The sequence below is a fragment of the Oncorhynchus tshawytscha genome, linkage group LG01 (assembly GCF_018296145.1).
Source record: "Oncorhynchus tshawytscha isolate Ot180627B linkage group LG01, Otsh_v2.0, whole genome shotgun sequence".
Classification (NCBI taxonomy): domain Eukaryota; kingdom Metazoa; phylum Chordata; class Actinopteri; order Salmoniformes; family Salmonidae; genus Oncorhynchus; species Oncorhynchus tshawytscha.
This window is the reverse complement of record NC_056429.1, coordinates 15,352,634-15,377,725: the sequence shown is the minus strand read 5'-3', so window position 1 is coordinate 15,377,725 and position 25,092 is coordinate 15,352,634. Positions and strand designations below refer to the sequence as shown.

At 41.9% G+C, this 25,092-nt stretch overlaps 1 protein-coding gene across 1 annotated transcript in view; it reads right to left on the bottom strand.

Annotated features, from left to right (window-relative positions):
- Positions 1-15,230, bottom strand: part of LOC112226663 (protein phosphatase 1H) — a 41,203-nt gene extending 25,973 nt beyond the window's left edge. Inside the window, exon 1 of the mRNA XM_024391171.2 lies at positions 14,537-15,230. Coding sequence (XP_024246939.1) covers positions 14,537-14,769 — 233 coding nt within the window. The 5' untranslated portion in view covers positions 14,770-15,230. The remainder of the gene's footprint in view (positions 1-14,536) is intronic.
- Positions 15,231-25,092: the final 9,862 nt, after the last annotated feature.

Here is a 25,092-nt window from a genome sequence, read left to right as displayed (position 1 = left end):
AATTTCACCATCAGTAGAGGGAGAGCGGAGGGCTGGTGAGAGGCAGCCACACAGCTGCTCCCTCCCCTCAAACTGACCATCAGATGCAGGTCATCAGTCCAGAAAAAAGTACAATATTATTATAATATATATATATATAACATACACAAGAGTTGAAATCGGAAGTAAACATACACTTAGGTTGGAGTGATTAAAACTCGTTTTTCAACCACTCCACAAATTTCTTGTTAACAAACTATAGTTTTGGGCAAGTCGGTTAGGACATCTACTTTGTGCATGACAAGTAATTTTTCCAACAATTTTTTACAGACATATTATTTCATTTATAATTCACTGTATCACAATTCCAGTGGGTCAGAAGTTTACATACACCTTTAAATAGCTTGGAAAATTCCAGAAAATAATGTCATGGCTTTAGAAGCTTCTGATAGGCTAATTGACATCATTTGAGTCAATTGGAGGTGTACATGTGGATGTATTTCAAGAACTACCTTCAAACTCAGTGCCTCTTTGCTTGACATCATGGAAAAATCAAAAGAAATCAGCCAAGACCTCAGAAAGAAAATTGGAGACCTCCACAAGTCTGGTTCATCCTTGGGAGCAATTTCCAAATGCCTGAAAGTACCACGTTCATCTGAACAAACAATATCACTCAAGTATAAACACCATGGACCACACAGCCGTCATACCGCTCAGGAAGGAGACAATGTCTGTCTCCTAGAGATGACCGTACTTCGGTGCAAATGTGCAAATCAATCCAAGAACAGCAGCAAAAGACCTTGTGAAGATGCTGGGGGAAAAGGTACAAAAGTATCTATATCCACAGTAAAACAAGTTCTATATCGACATAACCTGAAAGAACGCTCAGCAAGGAAGATGCCGCTGCTCCAAAACCGCCATAAAAAAGCTAGACTACGGTTTGCAACTGCACATGGGGACAAAGATTGTACTTTTTGGAGAAATGTCCTCTGGTCTGATGAAACAAAAATAGAAATGTTTGGCCATAATGACCATTGTTATGTTTGGAGGAAAAAGGGGGAGGCTTGTAAGCTGAAGAACACCATCCCAACTGTGAAGCACGGAGGTGGCAGCATCATATTCTGGGGGTGCTTTGCTGCAGGAGGGACTGATGCACTTCACAAAATAGATGGCATCATGAGTCAGGAAAATTATGTGGATATATTTACGCAACATCTCAAGACATCAGGAAGTTCAAGCTTGGTTGCAAATGGGTCTTCCAAATGGACAATGACCCAAAGCATACTTACAAAGTTGTGGAAAATGGTTTGAAAACAAAGTCAAGGTATTGGAGTGGCCATCACAAAGCCCTGACCTCAATCCTAAAGAACATTTGTGGGCAGAAGTGAAAAAGTGTGTGCGAGCAAGGAGGCCTACAAACGTGACTCAGTTACACCAGCTCTGTCAGGAGGAATGGGATAAAATTCACCCAACTTATTGTGGGAAACTTGTGGAAGGCTACCTGAAATGTTTGACCCAAGTTAAACAATTTAAAGGCAATGCTACCAAATACTAATTGAGTGCATGTACACTTCTGACCCACTGGGAATATGATGAAAGAAATAAAAGCTAAAATAAATCAATCACTCTCTCTACTAGACATTTCACATTCTTAAAATAAAGTGGTGGATCCTAACTGACCTAAGACAGGGAATCTTTACTAGGATTAAATATTAGGAATTGTGAAAAACTGAATTTAAATGTATTTGGCGATGGTGTATGTAAACTTCCGATTTCAACCGCATGTTAACTCAGCTGTGCCTCACAAGTAATACAACACATGTTCTATACCAGTGTAATCATATACCTAAAATGTTTAAATATATTTTCTAAATGGTCTGAGAAAAACAATGTCTGCAGGGCAATTCAAGCATAGCCAATATGCAGTGATAATGTATTGGGCCTATAGCCTACTGCACAAACCTCATTGCTACAGAACTGTTTTTAGTTGGTGAATGTTGCACAGGCTTACGTTTAAATATGGCTTCAAAAAAAATCTGAGCAGTACATCTCAGCTTGCATTTTGACTCCGAAAGTGATCTGAACTCAGAAAAGGTTGGTGACCGCTGTTTAAGGTGCTTTTCACTGACAGCCGCAACTCAATCTGCTAGGCCTACTGCCAAGCACGCTGCCCAAATTGCGGGCTTTCCAATGCCTAAGCACTTGTGCTTTGAAATAATCCACAGCTATTTTTTATTTTTACAGAAGCTAATGATCCTCTGTGACTAAGTCATGCTCTCTGGTGAAGTATTTTCCATGGCTTTATTTGGACATGAGTAATTATATCATTTTGGCAAAACATACATTTACTTTAGGGGAAGCCAGCATCAAAACTTTCCTTTCCAAATCACAAGTGGCTAAAACCAGAGATCTGTAGGGTATGTAATGACAAGACGCTCATGTCTCCACCCTAACAATGGGAGGCATTGTTCTAAAGGCGCGAAGGCAGGCAACAAGCTTAGGTCTGCATAGTATGCCCATAGAAACACATTAGGCTTATTCTGGACAGATTTTGGTGAGAGTGAGCCCTCTTGCTTCGCCTCTTCCTCTCTGCTGAAACTCTCTTACTGGAGAGAACAGCACAGCGAGCAAATCAGTGCCCCTCTGTCTCAGTATGTGTAGACCATGTATCTGATGCGGTCTGGCCAGAAATAGTATGACATTCCATCCTCTATTTGTCCAGACAGCATCAGATACATGGTCTACACATATCGAGACAGAGGGGGCACTGTTTCGCTTACTCAGCTGCTTTATCTGCGATTGATGTGTCTTTCTGGTGTAGGCATGGATGGGCTTTTCCTTTGGCATAGACATGGGTGGGCTTTTCCTTTGGCATAGGCATGGATGGGCTTTTCCTTTGGCATAGGCATGGATGGGCTTTTCCTTTGGCATAGACATGGATGGGCTTTTCCTTTGGCATAGACATGGATGGGCTTTTCCTTTGGCATAGACATGGATGGGCTTTTCCTTTGGCATAGACATGGATGGGCTTTTCCTTTGGCATAGACATGGGTGGGCTTTTCCTTTGGCATAGACATGGATGGGCTTTTCCTTTGGCATAGACATGGATGGGCTTTTCCTTTGGCATAGACATGGGTGGGCTTTTCCTTTGGCATAGACATGGGTGGGCTTTTCCTTTGGCATAGACATGGATGGGCTTTTCCTTTGGCATAGACATGGGTGGGCCTCCCTTCTCAGATTGAGCAAAAAATATAATACATTGTTATTAAGATGTCTTCAATAATATTGTGGATAATCATGCTCCGTTCAAAAAAATGAAAGGTTGAAAGGTAGATTGAATGCCTGGTACACTCCGGCATTATCAGAAGTCTTTCATAAAAGAGATGATGCTTGGATCAAGGCCAGGAACACAGGGTTAGGCCCGGACTCGCAAGCTTGTAAGCAACTGAGGAATCATTGTGCAAGACAAATCAGAAAGACTACATCTGATTATTATGTAGCCATTCTTTCAGATTGTAATGGGAACCTGGCTATATTCTGGAAAACTGTCAAATCACAAAAAAAGGGTTCTACTTCCACCTCTTTGCCACAACAAATTAATTCAGACACTGGCCTCATTACAGGAAAAATACCATCATTGATGCTTTTAAAGAACATTTTATTTCAGCAGGCTCTCTTTGAAAGAACTTCTAAGCCAATTCACAATGATATTGGGCTGGAAGCTGATAGGGGAAACCTAGTGAATGAGAAGAGAAATTATAGTCAAACCTTTTCTTTTAGGCTATTTACAGAAAAAAAAGTTCTGGACGCTTTGCTACAGCAATAGACAACAAGAAATCCACAGGGGCCGACTAATTGGACCCCGGTCTGCTTAAGCGTGCAGCGCCCATCATTATTTGCTTAATAACCCAGATGTTTTATTTAACGTTATCATGAAATATTGAAATATGGAAATCAGCTCTTCTTGCCACTCCATAAGGACGGGAGAGTAGTTATCTTAATAATTCAATCGCTACATTTCAAGGCTTCCTTGTCTTGAATTCTTAGTAAACTTTACTCTTTTTTTAATCTGAGAACTGTATTTTCAATGTAAACCAATCAGGGCATTGCACTATTCAAGCCACCACTTTAGCTGTTAATGATCTTGTCAATGTTTCAGACACTACAATGAAATGTGCTGCTTTGCTTGTGGACCTATCAAAAGCTTTTGATACTGTTGATCATGTTATTTTATTGAATAAGTTGTCCTCCACAGGCCTGAGCTTTGACGCCAGTTAATGGTTTCATGATCATCTTCATGACAGAACTCAGGCTAACGGGATTGATGGGGATCAGAATTTCCCCGACGGCATCCCTAGCCGCATCCTCAGAGCATGCGCAGACCAGCTGGCTGGAGTGTTTACGGACATATTCAATCTCTACCTATCCCAGTCTGCTGTCCCCACATGTTTCAAGGTGTTCACCATTGTTCCTGTACCCAAGAAAACAAGGTAACTGAACTAAATGACTATTTCCCCGTAGCACTCACTTATGTCATCATGAAGTACTTTGAGAGACTAGTCATGGATCTTATCACCTCTACCTTTCCTGACACCCTAGACCCACTTCAATTTGCTTACCGCCCCAATGGACTATGCAATCGCACTGCACACTGCCCTATCCCATCTGGACAAGAGGAATATCTATGTTAGAATGCTTTTCATTGACTAGCTCAGCATTCAACACCATAGTACCCTCCAAGCTCATCATTAAGCTTGAGGCCCTAGGTCTGAACCCTGTCCTGTGCAACTGAGTCCTGGACTTACTGACAGGCCGCCCCCAGGTGGTGAAGGTAGGAAACAACACATCCACTTCGCTGATCCTCAACACTGGGGCCCCACATGGATGCGTGGTTAGCACCTCCTGTACTCCCTGCCCTCCTGGATACTTACTGCACCAGATGTCACAGGAAGACCAAAAAGATCATCTAGGACTACAACCACCCGAGCCACTGAATGTTCACCCCGCTATCATCCAGAAGCGAGGTCAGTACTGGTGCATCAAAGCTGGAACCGAGAGACTGAACAACAGCTTTTATCTCAAGGCCATCAGACTGTTAAATAGCCATCACTAGCACAGAGGCTGCTGCCCCATATACATAGACTTGAAATCATCACTGGCCACTTTAATAATGGAACACTAGTAACTTTAATGTTTACATATCATCTCATATGTATATACACTGTATTCCATCCTATTCTACTGTATCTTCATCTATGCCGCTCTGACATTGCTAGCACAAATATTGACATTCTTAATTTCATTCCTTTACTTCACATTTATTTGTGTGTATTGTTAGATATAAGTAATATTACTGCACCGTTGGAGCTGGAAACGCAAACATTTCGCTACACCCGCAATAACACCTGCTAAACACATGGCAAATAAAACTTGATTTGATTGGGAGAAACTCCCCAATCAAAGACTCGCTGCTGTAATCACTGCCAAAAGGTGCTTCAACAAAGTACTGAATAAAGGGTCTGAATACTTATGTAAATGTGCTATTTCAGTTTATAAATTAACAAACATTTCTACAAACCTGTTTTTGATTTCTCAATATTGGGTATTGTGTGTAGATTGATGGGGGGTGAAAAACAATTTAATATACGTTTTAAAATAAGGCTGTAACGTAACAAAGTGTGGAAAAAAGGCACTGTTGACTCATCAGATGGTTCTCCAATCTAACATGTTCCTGCATATATATATATATATATATATATACACACACACACACTTAGGCATTTGTATTGATATGGATTTGAAATTTTAAAAACAAATGACTGGTTAAGAAGCTAAGATTTAAATGTGGCTTTTTCTACACAAACATATTGAGCTCTCTCTAAGCAGTAGTAAACAGATTATTCAATCAACCTTATCTGTTCTTGATTATGGTGAAATTATTTATCAAAGTGCAGCTGCTACTACTTTTAAACCATTGGATGCCATCTACCATAGTGCCTTTGTTACACGTAACAGTTTTGAGACTCACCACTGCATCAAAATGTTGACTGGACTTTGCTAAAGACCCGCAGATCACCACATTACTCCTTTTTGTTTACAAGGCCCTACTTCCGTCTTAGCTAACTTTGCTGTCGAGTAGATACACCAGAGTTGCCTGACCCGTTCACAGGATTGGTTAACTCGAGGTTCATAGGGTCTCCACTGAGCTAGGTAAAGCTGCTTTTAGTTCTAATGCACCGTATTTTTGTAAACAAAATTCAAAGTACATTTCATCTTGATGTTCTGGTACCATTCAGGCAATTTAAAGCATTAATTGGGGACTTATTTGTGGAGGAATGTAACAGTTTTTCTAGTTGATTTGTGATGGTTTTGTTTGTACTTCCCATGACTGTTTTTGTATTGTAATGTGTGTGTGTGTATGTATGTATGTAAACTCAGCAAAAAAAAGAAACGTCCCCTTTTCATGACCCTGTCTTTCAAAGATCATTCGTAAAAAAAACAACTTCACAGATCTTCATTGTAAAGGGTTTAAACACGGTTTCCCAAGCTTGTTCAATAAACCATAAACAATTAATGAACATGCACCTGTGGAACGGTCATTAAGACACTAACAGCTTACAGATGTAGGCAATTAAGGTCACAGTTATGAAAACTTAGGACACTAAAGAAGCCTTTCTACTGACTCTGAAAAACACCAAAAGAAAGATGCCCAGGGTCCCTGCTCATCTGCGTGAACGTGCCTTAGGCATGCTGCAAGGAGGCATGAGGACTGCAGGGCAATAAATTGCAATGTCCGTACTGTGAGACGCCTAAGACAGCGCTGAACCCACCGTTGCTGGACCAGACAGGACTGGCAAAAAGTGCTCTTCACTGACGAGTCGCGGTTTTGTCTCACCAGGGTGATGGTCAGATTCGCCTTTATCGTCGAAGGAATGAGCGTTACACCGAGGCCTGTACTCTGGAGCGGGATCAATTTGGAGGTGGAGGGTCCGTCATGGTCTGGGGCGGTGTGTCACAGCATCATCGGACTGTGCTTGTTGTCATTGCAGGCAAGCTCAATACTGTGCATCTCAATCCCATTGAGCACATCTGGGAACAGTTGGATTGGAGGGAGAGGACTAGGGCCATTTCCCCCAGAAATGTCCAGAAACTTGCAGGTGCCTTGGTGGAAGAGTGGGGTAACATCTCACAGCAAGAAATGGCAAATCTGGTGCAGTCCATAAGGAGGAGATGCACTGCAGTACTTAATGCAGCTGGTGGCCACACCAGATACTGACTGTTAGTTTTGATTTTGACCCTCCCCCCCCTCCCTTTGTTCAGGGACACATTATTCCATTTCTGTTAGTCACATGTCTGTGGAACTTGTTCAGTTTATGTCTCAGTTGTTGAATCTTGTTATGTTCATACAAATATTTACACGTTAAGTTTGCTGAAAATAAACGCAGTTGACAGTGAGAGGACGTTTCTTTTTTTTGCTGAGTTTATATATAGTGTATAATGTTATATTATACAGGGCACATTTGAAAAAGAGACCTGTCTCAAAATGTCTTCCCTGTCAAAATTAACATAAATATATTTAAGCACACAGCCCTGGGGGGCCCATATTAAGAGTCAGCATGGTGGAGGTTTTGTTGACTACCCTCATCACCTGGAGTGTGCCCGTCAGGAAGTCCAGGGTCCAGTTCCAGAGGGAGGGGTTTAGTGTACTTTATGGTTGAGGATACTTTTTTAGTTTAAATAGTGTTTCTGATACCAGGCAGATTACACAAAATTACCTCCACCTCAGCAGTTTCCCATAGATCAGGGATTCCCAAACTCGGTCATGGGACCTCCTACCTCACATTTTGTTTTTTGCCCTAGCTCTACACAGCTGATTCAAATAATCACCTCATCATTAAGCTTTGATTATTTGAAAAAGCCATGTGCTAGGGTCAAAAATCTAAACGTGCACCACTGGGAGGCCCCAGGACCGAGATTGGGAAACCCTGCCACAGATAAAGATACTGTAATGAATGATCCCTAGGTGTTTGAGCCCAGACTGTCTGAGATGGAGCTACAAGGAGGTGGAGCTGCAGAGCTGGACTCCCGACCATCAAGTGTTACACTTTTATCTTGATAGATATTTGATCTGAGTGGAATGGGCAGCCAGGTCAGGCCTAAGGGATGAACAGCATCTTCTGAGACAGTGATTGTGGTATTCAGTTGGTTACCTCATTCCACTTCCTCTATATTTGGCCTCACTTACTCGGTCTGACCTTAAATAGACCCGAATGCATTTGGACCCATCATTGTGTACCATTGCCTGGTCCTAATAATAGGGCAGTGGCTGTGTTCCAATATCAACAGTCAACACGAGCATATCACGTCAAAACAAGCCAATGTATTGGACATTGCTAAGTGTTGTGCTTGTGTGGGTTTGGGAATGTAGCCAGTGATATGCTTGGCTTTGAAGTCAGAATTGGACTGTTACGCAGTAGAATACTGAATACTGAATCAATGTGCATCAGTGTTGGGAAAGCTACTCAAAATAGTTTACCAAGCTACAGTACCAAATACTTCACACTGGAGGAAGTTAAGCAACACTAAAGCTACCCTTAAGAAAATATAAATCAAATCGTATGTCACATGCTTCGTAAAACAGCTGTAGACCAACAATGCAGAGAGCAAAAAAAAAAAGTTTGTTACTTTGAAAAAGTAAAAACTACTTTGTGAAAAATTAGATGTAAATCTGAAATGTCAGAATACAAATTCCAAGAACCAATCACTTTGGGGTCGTATGTTAATAGGCCAAATTACACCTTCTGTTAAAACAAAAATAAATGTTTCAAGTGAGAATTAGGCAGGTCTGAACCCAAAAATGATTGCCTACCCATATTTTATTTTTGCAGAAGACGGTGTGTAGTTCCAGTAGTTAGCTACACCGCTACATTGTAAAAAAAAAAAAAAAGCAACTGTAGTTAAATTACTAATTGAACTACATGTAGTTTACTACTCCCCAACACTGATGTGCATGTGAAGGGTGTGATTGTGTAATCAGTCATAGTCTGAACAAAGCCGGTGCAGAGAAGAGCAAACCATCAGTCTCCATTGTGAAAATTGCATCTTAGGAGAAGTACAATTCTCTTATCACCAGTAATCTTACTTCACAAGCAGACCTTGATCATTCGACAGAATAGACATTTCTCGTGTAATCTAATTCCTCTCTTATACATTCTGATTATATTGTCAGGATCTATTTAAATGACAAAGGCACGACTTGATTGATCATTCGAACCCAAAGTGAGTGATTAGATTACATTTAAATCACGCTCAAACCATAACATTATATTAGGAAAGGAGAACACTTAAAATGATGACACTGATGCAGTTCCTGTGTATAACAGTCGCCGTGATTGGTGGACAATTGACCTGAAACTGCTCTCATTTTCTTGTGGACATCTGCCTTGTTATGAGATAGAAACTATGTACAGTAGAAACATTATGCTACTACATCATGTGCTACACCATCCACTATCTATGTGAGTACAGTGATATGTATGGGTACTCTGAAGTTGACCGACATCCCCTTAGACATGCATGTCCGCCGGCCTCCAGTCATCAAAGTAGCAGTGTTCATGCTACATAGAAACACATATCGACTGATGTATTGATCCTTATCCATTCAGTTCATGAGTGCTATGTAAATGCAGGACAGGAAGCAGGGAGAGAGGAAGAGAGAGAGGAGGACTCTCTGCCCTTCTGAAATGTTAGCGCTAACAAGACCTGACAGCAGACCGGGAGAGAGCGTGCGAAGCGGCTGGGTCAGAGGAGGGATGCTGCTTTAGTTTAGACTGCAATATCATTTATATTCTTTCTCCATCCATCAGTTAAATACAACAGCCTGCATCCAGCTCTTATAACACAGCCTATGACTAGGTTATCACAGTTAGAGGGTGATTCCTTGGCACAGGACACTGTTTATTCTCTCCCTAAGTGGATCAGTAGATATCACATCATCTCAATATGGCCTGGCTTCCGGCTGGGAGGAGATGGGCCAGGTCTCACCACAACAACACGGCCTGCTGGTCAACCAGCTGTTGACAAATCCACTGCAGTGTAGCAGTGCCATGCCTACACGGAGAGCTGGCAGAGGCATGTTGGGCATAGCCTCACATGGACTAGATTGCTTTTATTTGTAGTGGCGTGTAAACTGGTGCTTTGCAGCATGCATGCCGAGTAGGTGCTGAATGACCATGGTTGTCCAAATGGGATCTTCCGCTGTCCCCATAGAATAACCTTTTTTGGTTCCAGGTAGAACCCTTTTGGGTTTCGTGTAGAACCCTCTGTGGAAAGGGTTCTTCATGGAACCCGAAAGAGTTCTACCTGGAACCAAAAATAGTTTTTAGAAGGGTTCACCTTCGACCTTAGAGGTCAACCGATTATGATTTTTCAACGCCGATACCGATTATTGGAGGACCAAAAAAGGCTGATACCGATTAAATCGGCCTATATTTCAATTTATTTGTAATAATGACAATTACAACAATTCTGAATGAACACTTATTTTAACTTAATATAATATATCAATAAAATCAATTTAGCCTCAAATAAATAATGAAACATGTTCAATTTGGTTTAAATAATGCAAAAATAAAGTGTTGGAGAAGAAAGTGCAAAATGTGCCATGTAAGAAAGCTAACATTTAAGTTCCTTGCTCAGAACATGAAAGCTGGTGGTTCCTTTTAACATGAGTCTTCAATATTCCCAGGTAAGAAGTTTTAGGCTGTAGTTATTATAGGAATTATAGGACTATTTCTCTCGATACCATTTGTATTTCATTGAGCTTTGACTATTGGATGTTCTTATAGGCACTTTAGTATTGCCAGTGGAACAGTATAGCTTCAGTCCCTCTCCTCGCTCCTCCTTGGGCTCAAACCAGGAACACAACGACAACAGCCTCCCTCGAAGCAGCCTTACCCATGCAGAGCAAGAAGAACAACCACTCCAAGTCTCAGAGCGAGTGACGTTTGAAACGCTATTAGCGCACACCCCGCTAACTAGCTAGCTATTTCATATCAGTTACACAAGCCTAATCTCGGGAGTTGATAGGCTTGAAGTCATAAACAGCGCAATGCTTGACGCACAACGAAGAACTGCTGGCAAAACGCACAAAAGTGCTGTTTGAATGAATGCTTACGAGCCTGCTGCTGCCTACCACTGCTCAGTCAGACTGCTCTATCAAATCATAGACTTAATTATAACATAATAAAACACAGAAATACAAGCCTTAGGTCATTAATATGATCGAATCCGGAAAGTATCACCTCGAAAACAAGATGTTTATTCTTTCAGTGAAATACGGAAACGTTCCGTATGGGGTGGCATCCATTAGTCTAAATATTCCTGTTACATTGCAACCTTCAATGTTATGTCATAATTAGGTAAAATTCTGGCAAATGAGGTGGCCCAAACTGTTGCATATACACTGACTGCGTGCAATGAACGCAAGAGAAGTGACACAATTTCACCTGATTAATATTGCCTGCTAACCTGGATTTCTTTTAGCTAAATATGCAGGTTTAAAAATATATACTTCTGTGTATTGATTTAAGAAAGGCATTGATGTTCATGGTTAGGTACACGTTGGAGCAACGATACGCACCGCATCGATTATATGCAACGCAGGACGCGCTAGATAAACTAGTAATATCATCAACCATGTATAGTAAACTAGTCATTATGATTGATTGATTGTTTTTTTGTTTTTCCGTCATTGAAAATAAGAATGTGTTCTTAACTGACTTGCCTAGTTAAATAAAGATTTTAAAAAGGTGTAAATAAAACATAATAATTGACCAAATTGGTGTCCAAAAATACTGATATCCGATTGTTATGAAAACTTGAAATCTGCCCTAATTACTCGGCCATTCCCATTATTCGGTCGACCTCTACTGCTAATCCTTTTTTCATTCTTGTGATTGAAATGTCTCCATACCTAGTGGCTAGTTGAGATGATTGAGATGATTGAGATGATATTGAGATGTGATCTCTAATCCTGAGGGAGTAAACGGGTATCACTCTCAACATTCCACAGTCGAGGGGTGCAGACAGAGGGGTTTTGGTGTCATTTAAAACAACACAGATCCATTAAAAACATGTTTGTTCTTTGAAGTTCAAACCATGACGATCTTGAACATCACTCACCACTGCCTTAGGCCTAAATACTGTATATTGTACTCTTTTGCACTGGGCGAAAATGCTATGGTCAGTTTTGTGGATTTGTGCCAGTAGTCATGTCTAGCTTGAGATGAAGAAGCATTTGCACATCTAAATCGGGTTAATCATCGGGACATGGGAGTTGAAGCTGTAACATCCATGCAGAGGAGAGCTCCTTCCTTCACACTGTGTCCTTGTATTACAAATTGCATTTCTTTATCATAGACAGATAATATGTCAGTCTACCAGAGCTGAGAAATTACTAAGAAATGGAAAACTGTGGAGAATAGATGGACAGATTAAGCTTGAGAGAAAATAGTCTAAAATATAATGACAGACAATGACCAGACATTAAAACTATTTGTGTGTGTGTGTATGTATGTATGTATGTATGTATGTATGTATGTATGTATGTATGTATGTATGTATGTATGTATATATATCAGTTGAAGTTAGCATACACTTATGTTGGAGTCATTACAACTCGTTTTTCAACCACTCAACAAATTTCTTGTTAACAAACAATAGATTTGGCAAGTCGGGTAGGACATCTACTTTGTGCATGACAAGTCATTTTTCCAACAATTGTTTACAGAGAGATTATTTCATTTATAATTCACTGTATCACAATTCCAGTGGGTCAGAAGTTTACATACACTAAGTTGACTGTGCCTAATCAGCTTGGAAAATTCTTCAAAATTATTTCATGGCTTTAGAAGCTTCTGATTGACTCAAATTATGTCAATTAGCCTATTGGAGGTGTACCTGTAGATGTATTTCAAGGCCAAGTCAGAACAGTAGGCGAAATGAAGAGGGGTAAATAGACCAAATTATTAAGGTGAGGCACATGGGCTACTAACAGCTTACTACACAACATACACTTAGTATTACTTTATTAGCTACAGTATACATATCTCCCTGGCATATTACATAATTTATGCAGCAGCATACAATACATTTTTGGATCACCTTGTTGTGCTGTGCTCACAGGAAGGTGGCGTGGCGGTCATTTGTGGGCAAATTTTGTCGTCAGTCTGGCATTCTCAGGATTTATGGTGGGTGCATTCAAAACAACTGGGAACTCGGAAAAATGCAAGGTTGAATCATTGATATTCAGGTCGTAGCTCTAGAAAGAGGAACGAATTTACAATTCCGAATTGGATGACCTTTCAAACCGTATTTTCCCAGTCGGAGCTCCTTTATTCCCGATTTCCCAGTTGTCTTGAACTCACTGAAGTCAAGTTTTCGCAGATCCGAGTTAAATTGTTTTTAGTGAGGCACAAATCATGCTTCATTGACAGCATGGCCAATTTTGAATGTTTATTATTTTAAACTTGGAAAAGAGCCCCTTACTCACAGATTTCAGACCACACAGCCAATCCACTAAATAGCAGGCTAGTGTTACTTTACAATGCTACTTTCACTGATTCCTTTCAACCAACACATTGTTGAATTTGAGATTTCCAACTTGTTGTGTAATGTTTACATCCAATGGCTAAGATTGAAAGTATGATGTTGACATGATCAGTCCAATCAAAGCAACTGCACATGTAACATGATTTGACAATTTTATCTGTGGCCAATGACTTTTTATTTTATTTTACCTTTATTTAACTAGGCAAGTCAGTTGAGAACAAATTCTTATTTTCAATGACGGCCTAGGAACAGTGCCTGTTCAGGGGCAGAACGACAGATTTGTACCTTGTCAGCTCAGGGATTTGAACTTGCAACCTTCCTACTAGTCCAACGCTCTAACCACTAGGCTACCCTGCCGCCCCGACCTTCTTGGACAGGTACTTCTAATGAAACTATGGCAGCACCCAAGAGGCTAGAATGTTCGAGCTCTACCCTTAGACTTGGCAGTGATGTAGTGTCCTAATGGGTGACATAATACTGGGTAGGCAACTAAATTAAGCTGCTGGATGATTTTTGTCTGAATGGATGGTAGGGTCAGAACATAATTATAATAATTTGTACACTACAAATTGACCATAACAAAGCCCAAAAACAGATTGTTTTTGAAAATAACAATAATTTCAAACATTGATTACATTGCGACACGATCACGTCTCTTGGGAAAAGATTGCCTAATTTAAACAAATGTTTAACAATCTTTGATTTAAAAAAACGTAAATCATAAATAAATAGCACCTGCGGGCAAGTTTTGGCACAAGGGCTGCCTGTTGCCAACCCATTGCACTAGTGTGGCAGGCTACGCTGACAGACGCAATTATAGCCTATTCCCATGGAACTAACCGGGGCACAATCAAATGAGGCTGATGTTTACGCTTCCTCTGGTGCAGGTAGTGCAATGTGCATGCTGTAACCTGCTGCGACTTAATAAAGATGGACGCATACTTACTCTGCATAACCAGTGGCCCACGGCAGCCTCTTCGTCTCTTTCAGAATGAGTATCGGCCGAGCAATATGATCCGCCGAGCACTCGATTTCATCCGGTGACAGTCCCAGAAACTCCGGTCTTGTGTACGGGTATTTCAGCGGTAAATCGGAGCCACCGAGAGGTTCACTGTTCGAACTGCCAGCCATCATACCGCCCATAAAATTGGCCACAGCTGATTTCACCCGGGTGAGCATGTTCTTGCTGCAGCGTGTGTCCAAGCAATGCTAATGCCGGAGTCCCTTTTCTCAGAATATCGCCTTGGCTCGGCGGCGCGTTTTGCGGACCGCAACGGTTCAGGTATGCACCTCTCTCTATCAAATCATTCTGTACCGAATGAACGCGGAAATAAACTCATGGTGAGCACAGTCATGTGACAAACCGTTTGCTTGCTGGATTAGGTCGCGTACCTATAGCGCTATGACGGTGAGCAGCTGTTATTGGCAAAGCGCCAGTAGGTGAAAAATGTAGGCTAATTATCCTGGAATGCCGTGGCAGGTAGGCAACAGTAGACTGCTACAACAAGAACCGAAGGCAATGTACAGTGAAAGACACTTCAAACCAAGTGTTTGCTTGCCCTGAAATGCTCCATGCTCAGACCCTCAAAATATGGCGAGTGAAGTCAGCTGACAGATAGCCTATATCCTCTTTGGAATAGCCTATATCCTCTTTGGAATAGCCTACATCCTCTTTGTAGTAGCCTAGTTGGTCTCCTTTTCTGCACGACAAAGCATTTTCTGCTCATTCTATTTGAGACTCTCCCACATCACATGCTCTTCTCAGTCATGTCAAAGTTCTCCTTGTCCCATTTTTATTTTGTGTAATGGGAATAGAACTTCCACTAGCCTATGTGTCTTTTAATTAGGCTATTATGGAATAACCAGGTAAATACCAATGTTATAGTAACCATACCTATCGAGTTATGATGTTCTATGATCAATACATTTGTTTTGCTGTGACTAGGTGATGGGAAGATTTGACTATATTAACTCATGTATTATGCTAGTATTTTCCAGATCTAGTTTCTCATTATGGAAGGAGCCTCTCAATGAGAAATAAGGAACTCCTGAGACACTGCAGATGCCAAACTGGCAGCATAGATCAATCTTTAATTCATGGGTTTGTCTTTTAAGAGGTTCATTGACCTAATTACAGACAGCCAATCAGAGAAAATATATCAGACAATCTAGAGGTATATATTTCTATGTAGACAGTCAAAATGATGCTGCCTGTGATTATGTTCTATATAAAGCAAGTGTTAGTCCCTATACTGTGCCTTCAGAAAGTATTCATATCCCTTGACCTTTTTCATATTTTGTTGTTACAGCCTGGGTTTAAAACGGATTAAATTGGAGGGGGAAAAAAACTCTGGCCAACACACAATACCCCATAATGCCAAAGTGGAATTATGTTTAAAAACAATATATACAAATTAATTAAAAGTTAAATGTCTTCAGTCAAGTATTCAACCCCTTTGATATGACAAGCTTAAATAAGTTCTGTCGTAAAAAAGTCAGATAACAAGTTGCATGGACTGAGTGCAAAAAAGTGCTTAACATGATTTTTGAATAACTACCTTATAACTTCCTCAGTCGAGCAGTGAATTTCAAACACAGATTCCATCACAAAGACCAGGGAGATTTTCCAATGCCTCGCAAAAAAAACAACTGACATTTTAGCATGGTGAAGTCATTCATTAAACTTTGGATGGTGTATCAATACACCCAGTCACTACAAAGATACAGGCAATTTTCGTAACTCAGTTGCAAGAGAGGAAGGAAACCGCTCAGGGATTTTACCATGAGGCCAATGGGGACTTTAAAACAATTAGTTTAAAGCGGCAACATGTAACTTTTTGGGGCAACCCAACAAAATTCACAGAAATGTGAGTTATAGATCTGTCATTCTCATTGAAAGCGATAGATCTCTTCTATGTGCTACAGTATTTCTATGCTTTACGTTTTTGTGTCTTTTGCTGAATATTTTTACATTGGCTTTAAACATCTGAAAATACAATATTTTATTATAAACATGCATTCTGTTTGCAACAAGGCACTAAAGTAAAACTGCTAAAAAATTGGCAAAGAAATTCACTTTGTCCTGAATACAAAGCATTATGTTTGGGCCAAACACAACACATCACTGAGTACCACTCTTCATATTTTCAAGCATGGTGGTGGCTGCATCATGTTATGGGTATGCTTGTCATCGGCAAGGACTGGGGAGTTTTTCAGAATAAAGAAACAGAATGGAGCTAAGCACAGGCAAAATCCTAGAGGAAGACTTGGTTAAGTCTGCTTTCCACCAGACACTAGGAGATGAATTCACCTTTCAGCAGGGCAATAACCTGAAACATAAGGCAAAATCTACACTGGAGTTGCTTACTAGGAAGTCAGTGAATGTTCCTGAGTGGCCAAGTTGACTTAAATCTACTTGAAAATACAGTACTGTATATGGCAAGACCTGAAAATGGTTGTCTAGCAACGATCAAGAACCAATTTGACAGAGCTTGAAGAACTTTGAAAAGTGTAATGGGCAAATGTTGCGGACTGGTGTGGAAAGCTCTTGGAGACTTAGACGAAGGAGATATCATTTTCAATAAATTTGCACAGAAAAAATATGTTTTCACTTTGTCATGGGGTAATGGGTGTAGATGGGTAAGCAAGAAAATCTACCTAATCCATTTTGAATTCAGTCTATAACACAACAAAATGTGGAATAAATCAAGGGGTATGAATACTTTCTGAAGTTACTATATATCCTAGTTTCAAAAGGAAGTCTGGATGATTTCTTTTCGTGCTGCTGCCAGACGCTTTATCAGAAATATCAGAAACATGAAAAATCAATTATTACGGACTTCTGTTGTCTGCAAAATGAGCTCAAATCAATCAGGCTCTTCTTTCCTCTGACAGACAAGTATTGAAATCCAGAATCAACCCAGTCAACTCACTTATATTGCTGGTTGAATTTAAAGGCTAAGCATCTTCAGGATTGTTGTTTTATATAATACAATAGAGGAAAAAAAGTATATATACCGTGTGTGAAAATGAGGTAAGGCAATAAATAGGCCATAGTGGCAAAATAATTTCAATTTAGCAATTAAACACTGGAGTGATAGATGTGCAGAAGATGAATGTGCAAGTAGAGATACTGCGGTGCAAAGGAGAAGAAGAAAAAAACAGTATGGGGATGAGGTAGTTGGGTGGGCTGTTTACAAATGGGCTATGTACAGGTGCAGTGATCTGTGAGCTGCTCTGACAGCTGGTGCTTAAACTAGTGAGGGAGGTATAAGTCTCCAGCTTCAGTGATTAAAAAATATATATACTGTATATTATTATTTTTTTGCAATACGTTCCAGTCATTGGCAGCAGAGAACTGGAAGGAAAGGCGGCCAAAGGAGGAATTGGCTTTGGGGGTGACCAGTGAAATATACCCGCTGGAGCGCGTGCTACCGGTGGGTGCTGCTATGGTGACCAGTGAGCTGAGATGAGGCGGGGCTTTACCTAGCAAAGACTAAAAGATGACCTGAAGCCAGTGGGTTTGGCGACAAATATGAAGCGAGGGCCAGCCAACGAGAGCATATAGGTCACAGTGGTGGGTAGTAGATGGGGCTTTGGTGACAAAACGGATGGCACTGTGATAGACTGCATCCAATTTGCTGAGTAGAGTGTTGGAGGCTATTTTGTAAATGACATTGCCAAAGTCAAGGATCGGTAGGATAGTCAGTTTTACGAGGGTATGTTTAGCAGCATGAGTGAAGGATGCTTTGTTGCGAAACAGGAAGCCGATTCTAGATTTAATTTTGGATTGGAGACGCTTAATGTGAGTCTGGAAGAAGACTTTACAGTCTAACCAGACACCTAGGTATTTGTAGATGTCCACATATTCTAAGTCAGAACCGTCCAGAGTAGTGATGCTGGACGGGCGGGTAGGTGCTGGTAGCGATCGTTTGAAGAGCATGCATTTAGTTTTACTTGCATTTAAGAGCAGTTGGAGGCCACGGAAGGAGAGTTGTATGGCGTTGAAGCTCGTCTGGAGGTTAGTTAACACAGTGTCCAAAGAAGGGCCAGAAGTATACCGAATGGTGTCGTCTGCGTAGAGGTGGATCAGAGAATCACCAGCAGCAAGAACAACATCAATGATGTATACAGAGAAAAGAGTCGGCCCGAGAATTGAACCCTGTGGCACCCCCATAGAGACTGCCAGAGGTCCGGATAACAGGCCCTCTGATTTGACACACTGAACTCTGTCTGACAAGAAGTTGGTGAACCAGGCGAGGCAGTCATTTGATATACCAAGGCTGTTGAGTCTGCCGATAAGAATGTGGTGATTGACAGAGTCGAAAGCCTTGACCAGGTCGATGAATACAGCTGCACAGTATTGTCTCTTATCGATGGAGGTTATGATATCGTTAAGGACCTTGAGCGTGGCTGAGGTGCACCCATGACCAGTTCTGAAACCAGATTGCATAGCGGAGAAGGTATGGTGGGATTGGAAATGGTCGGTGATCTGTTTGTTAACTTGGCTTTCGACCACCTTGGTAAGGCAGGGTAGGGTAGATATAGGTTTGTAGCAGTTTGGGTCTAGAGTGTCTCCCCCTTTGAAGAGGGGGATGACCGCGACAGCTTTCCAATCTTTGGGGATCTCAGACGATACAAAAGAGAGGTTGAACAGGCTAGTAATGGGTTTTGCAACAATTTTGGCTCATAATGTGTTTTGCCTTCCACCCAGGACAATGGATCGGATCCCAGCCGGCGAACCAAAACAACATTGCGGTAAAAGGGGCAAACGAAGCGGTCTTCTGGTCAGGCTCCGGACACGGGCACATCGTGCACCACTCCCTAGCATACTACTCGCCAATGTCCAGTCTCTTGACAACAAGGTTGATGAAATTCGAGCAAAGGTAGCATTCCAGAGAGACATCAGAGACTGTAACGTTCTTTGCTTCATGGAAACATGGCTCACTCGAGAGACACTATCGGAGTCGGTGCGCAGCCAGCTGGTTTCTTCACCCATCACGCCGACAGAAACAAACATCTCTTTGGTAAGAAGAGGGGCGGGGGGGTATGCCTTATGATTAACGAGACGTGGTGTGATCATAACAACCTACAGGAACTCAAGTCCTTCTGTTCACCTGACTTAGAATTCCTCACAATCAAATGTCGACCAAATTATCAAACAAGAGAATTCTCTTCGATTATAATCACAGCCGTATATCCCCCCCCCAAGCAGACACATCGATGGCCCTGAACAAACTTTATTTGACTCTATGTAAACTGGAAACCACATATCCTGAGGCTGCATTCATTGTAGCTGGGGATTTTAACAAGGCTAATCTGAAAACAAGACTCCCTAAATTCTATCAGCACATCGATTGTGCAACCAGGGCTGGTAAATCGCTGGATCATTGTTATTCTATCTTCTGCGACGCATATAAGGACCTCCCCCGCCCTCCTTTCGGAAAAGCTGACCACGACTCCATTTTGTTGCTTCCAGCCTACAGACAGAAATAAAAACAAGAAGCTCCCGCGCTCAGGTCTGTTCAACACTGGTCCGACCAATCTGATTCCACGCTTCAAGACTGCTTCGATCATGTGGATTGGGATATGTTCCGCATTGCGTCCAACAACAACATTGACGAATACGCTGATTCGGTGAGCGAGTTCATTAGAAAGTGCATTGGCGATGTTATACCCACAGCAACTATTAAAACATTCCCAAACCAGAAACTGTGGATTGATGGCAGCATCCGCACAAAACTGAAAGCGAGAAACACTGCTTTTAACCAGGGCAAGGTGACCGGAAACATGACCGAATACAAACAGTGTAGCTATTCCCTCCGCAAGGCAATCAAACAAGCTAAGCGTAAGTATAGAGACAAAGTAGAGTTGCAATTCAACGGCTCAGACACAAGAGGTATGTGGCAGGGTCTACAGTCAATCACGGATTACAAAAGGAAAACCAGCCCCGTCGCGGAGCAGGATGTCTTGCTCCCAGACAGACTAAATAAATTCTTTGCTCGCTTTGAGGACAATACAGTGCCACTGACACGGCCCGCTACCAAAACCTGCGGACTCCTTCACTGCAACCGACGTGAGTAAAACATTTAAACGTGTTAACCCTCGCAAGGCTGCAGGCCCAGACGGCATCCCAGTCCTCAGAGCATGCATAGACCAGCTGGCTGGTGTGTTTACTGACATATTCAATCAATCCTTATCCCAGTCTGCTGTTCCCACATGCTTCAAGTGGGCCACCATTGTCCCTGTTCCCAAGAAAGCTAAGGTAACTGAGCTAAACGACTACCGCCCCGTAGCACTCACTTCCGTCGTCATGAAGTGCTTTGAGAGACTAGTCAAGGACCATATCACCTCCACCCTACCTGACACACTAGACCCACTCCAATTTCCTTACCGCACCAATAGGTCCACAGATGACGCAATCGCAAACACACTGCCCTAACCTATCTGGACAAGAGGAATACCTATGTGAGAATGCTGTTCATCGACTACAGCTCAGCATTTAACACCATAGTACCCTCCAAACTCGTCATCAAGCTCGAGACCCTGGGTCTCGACCCCACCCTGTGCAACTGGGTACTGGACTTCCTGACGGGCCGCCCCCAGGTGGTGAGGGTAGGTAACAACATCTCCACCCCGCTGATCCTCGACAATGGGGCCCCGCAAGGGTGCGTTCTGAGCCCTCTCCTGTACTCCCTGTTCACCCACGACTGCATGGCCATGCACGCCTCCAACTCAATCATCAAGTTTGCAGACGACACTACAGTGGTAGGCTTGATTACCAACAATGACGAGACGGCCTGCAGGGAGGAGGTGAGGGCCCTCGGAGTGTGGTGTCAGGAAAATAACCTCACACTCAATGTCAACAAAACAAAGGAGTTGATTGTGGACTTCAGGAAACAGCAGAGGAAGCACCCCCCTATCCACATCGACGGGACAGTAGTGGAGAGGGTAGTAAGTTTTAAGTTCCTCGGCGTACACATCGCGGACAAACTGAATTGGTCCACCCACACAGACAGCGTTGTGAAGAAGGCGCAGCAGCGTCTCTTCAACCTCAGGAGGCTGAATAAATTTGGTTTGTCACCAAAAGCACTCACAAACTTCTACAGATGCACAATCGAGAGTGTCCTGTCGGGCTGTATCACCGCCTGGTACAGCAACTGCTCTGCCCACAACCGTAAGGCTCTCCAGAGGGTAGTGAGGTCTGCACAACGCATCACCGGCGGCAAACTACCTGCTCTCCAGGACAACTACACCACCCGATGTCACAGGAAGGCCATAAAGATCATCAAGGACAACAACCACCTGAGCCACTGCCTGTTCACCCCGCTATCATCCAGAGTGCGAGGTCAGTACAGGTGCATCAAAGCTGGGACCGAGAGACTGAAAAACAGCTTCTATCTCAAGGCCATCAGACTGTTAAACAGCCACCACTAACATCGAGTGGCTGCTGCCAACACACTGACTCAACTCCAGCCACTGTAATAATGGAAATTGATGTAAAAAAAAAATGTATCACTAGCCACTTAATATAATGTTTACATACATAACTCTTCTCATATGTATATACTGTACTCTATATCATCTACTGCATCTTGCCATCTTTATGTAATACATGTATCACTAGCCACTTTAAACTATGCCACTTTTATGTTTACATACCCTACATTACTCATCTCATATGTATATATTGTAATCGATACCATCTACTGCATCTTGCCTATGCCGTTCTGTACCATCACTCATTCATATATCTTTATGTACATATTCTTTATCCCTTTACACTTGTGTGTATTAGGTTGTAGTTGTGGAATTGTTAGGTTAGATTACTCGTTGGTTATTACTGCATTGTCGGAACTAGAAGCACAAGCATTTCGCTACACTCACATTAGCATCTGCTAACCATGTGTATGTGACAAATAAAATTTGATTTGTAATTGTAGAAAGAGAGGGTCCAGATTTTCTAGCCCTGCTGATTTGTAGGGGTCCAGATTTTGCAGCTCTTTCAGAACATCAGCTATCTGGATTTGGGTGAAGGAGAAATGGGGGAGGCTTGGGCAAGTTGCCCAACTGCCTGTGTATATTGGTTCCCTTCCCTGAGAAGCTGCATATCGTGGGGGCTATTCGATGCTAATGCAGTGCGCCACAGGATGTTTTTGTGCTGGTTAAGGGCAGTCAGGTCTGGAGTGAACCACGGGCTAAATCTGTTCCTGGTCCTACATTTTTTAAATGGGGCATGCTTATTTAAGATTGTGAGGAAAGCACACGTGAAATGAACATCAATGTCTGCTGTCTCCCACAGATATGGTATGGAGTTTTGTCTGCAGTCACCAAGAGAACTGGCATGTAGTGGAACACATGAGAGAAGAATGCCCGAAACAGTCTGTGTGTGATGAAGAGGAGATCTCAATTGCCAATGATAAGTAATAGTGTTTAACATCTGGGGTTTGAGGTTTGTTACAGAAGTTAGATACAGTACAGTAGTAGATTTGCTCAAGGGTTTTACAGTTGACTTCTTGGCATTATGGGTGTGTGTTATTCCCAAGGGAAAATAATACCTTTGCTACCTTCCTGTTCTACCAACCTGAATGAACATAAGGCTATACCCTAGACGTGTTGGTTTCAAAAATAGAGGCATTTTTAAGTCTTTTTCCATTGTCAGCCAAGAGTGTCTGAAAATGTTCCTACTTTTTGACATTATAGTCATTTAGCAGACACTCTTATCCACACCAGTGAACAGTGACCTGACTGACAAACAGCTGGATGATTGGTCAGGCAGCTTGTGTTGTTGTATTGTGAGTCGTGTCTTGTTGGCTGTGATCCCATCTCCACACTAGAGCTGTATTTATTTATTCTGGTCCAGCAGAAGGAGCTCTGGCTGTGATTTTATCAGCTCATTAATGTTTTTTTCCTTCAATTTGAACGCTTTTAACGGCTTTTCTTGCGTCACAAGAATGTTATTTTTCCATTAATTTAGGGTCAAATCCTTACTTAACCTCTGTTAAATTAACATTGGATTGATGTCAATGCCTAATGCACCTGAAAATCAGTTATGTTGAATACTGTATTCACACTATAAAAACATCTCATCAGATTTGTGATTTCTCTCTTTGTCTCTCTATCCCTCTCCCTCTCTGTGTTTTGTTTGAGTTGGAGGTCTGTCTTCAGAGAGGGATAGACCATCTCTGTTTTGTCATGAGTGGATTATGCCTGTGACGAGACAGTGAGGGGATTGAGGGAAGAAGCCACTGGCCTGGCCTGCCCTTGTCATAAAGTGTGTGTGTGTGTGTGTGTGTGTGTGTGTGTGTGTGTGTGTGTGTGTGTGTGTGTGTGTGTGTGTGTCAGCCCACTAGGAGAGAGAGAGCGAGAGAGACACCAGAAGCCCCCACAAGCAAAGTAAACAATCAAAACATTTACCAACTGGGGACATTTTGTTTGTCCTCACAAGGTCAATGCTATTTCTAAGGGGGTTAAGGTTAGAATTAGTGTTAGGGTTATAATGAGGGTTAGGGGCTAGGGTTAGGGTTAATGTTAGGTTTTGGGGTTAATGTTAGTGTAAGGGTATGAGTCAGGGTTTAGGGAAAATAGGATGTTGAATGGGACTGAATTTTGTGTCCCCACAAGGTTAGCTGTACAAGAGAGCGTGTGTGTGTAAAGAGAGGAGGTGGGGGCACTAGATATCAGCCCACTAGGCCTAAATATGGGCGGGACACAGATGGATGGACAGACAGACTGTCATCCACTCATTCAAGAGCCTTAACTACACCATCAGATTATCCATTGGGATTTTCTGTGTGTGCGTATCATGAGTCATGGTAATGACTCGACAAAGCTCAGAGCTTTGCACAATGCTTTGTTCAGCTGATTAGAGGATCTGACCAGCTGTGCATTAAGAAGAGGAGAAGGTGGTAATGGATCAGCATACCAGGATCACATTGAGAAAATGCATCCAGGTTTCCCTCCTCCAGTCCTCCGGTACATCCAACATACACATTTTTATTGTTGCCGTGGACAAAAAAACTGATTGAACAAGGGCTTGATGATTAGTTGACAAGTAGAATCAGGTTTGCTTGTCTGGGGCCACAGCAGAAATATATTCTGTTGGGGGTACCACTGGGCAAGAACTGAATTAATGTTGTTTCCACGTCATTTCAACCCCAAAAAATATAAGTGATGACATTGAATCAATGTGGAAAACTCATTGGATTTGCAAAAAGTCATCAACGTAAGGTCATTTCATGTTTTAACCAAAATCACGACATGTTGACATTTTTTGTTATTTTCACGTTGAATTCACAATAGTAAATCAAAACTAGACGTTGATCTGACGTATGTGCCCAGTGGGTAGACCAATATTCAGTTAGTGGAATCAGGGAATTTGTTGGTAAAACAGTTGTGTTAATAGTATCAGTGACGGAGACTTCTGTCTTGGATTTAACCTGGAACAGCTCAAATGCACTCTTCCTGACTGTCCGGTGTTGTTCTAACAGCAGCCATAAGAAC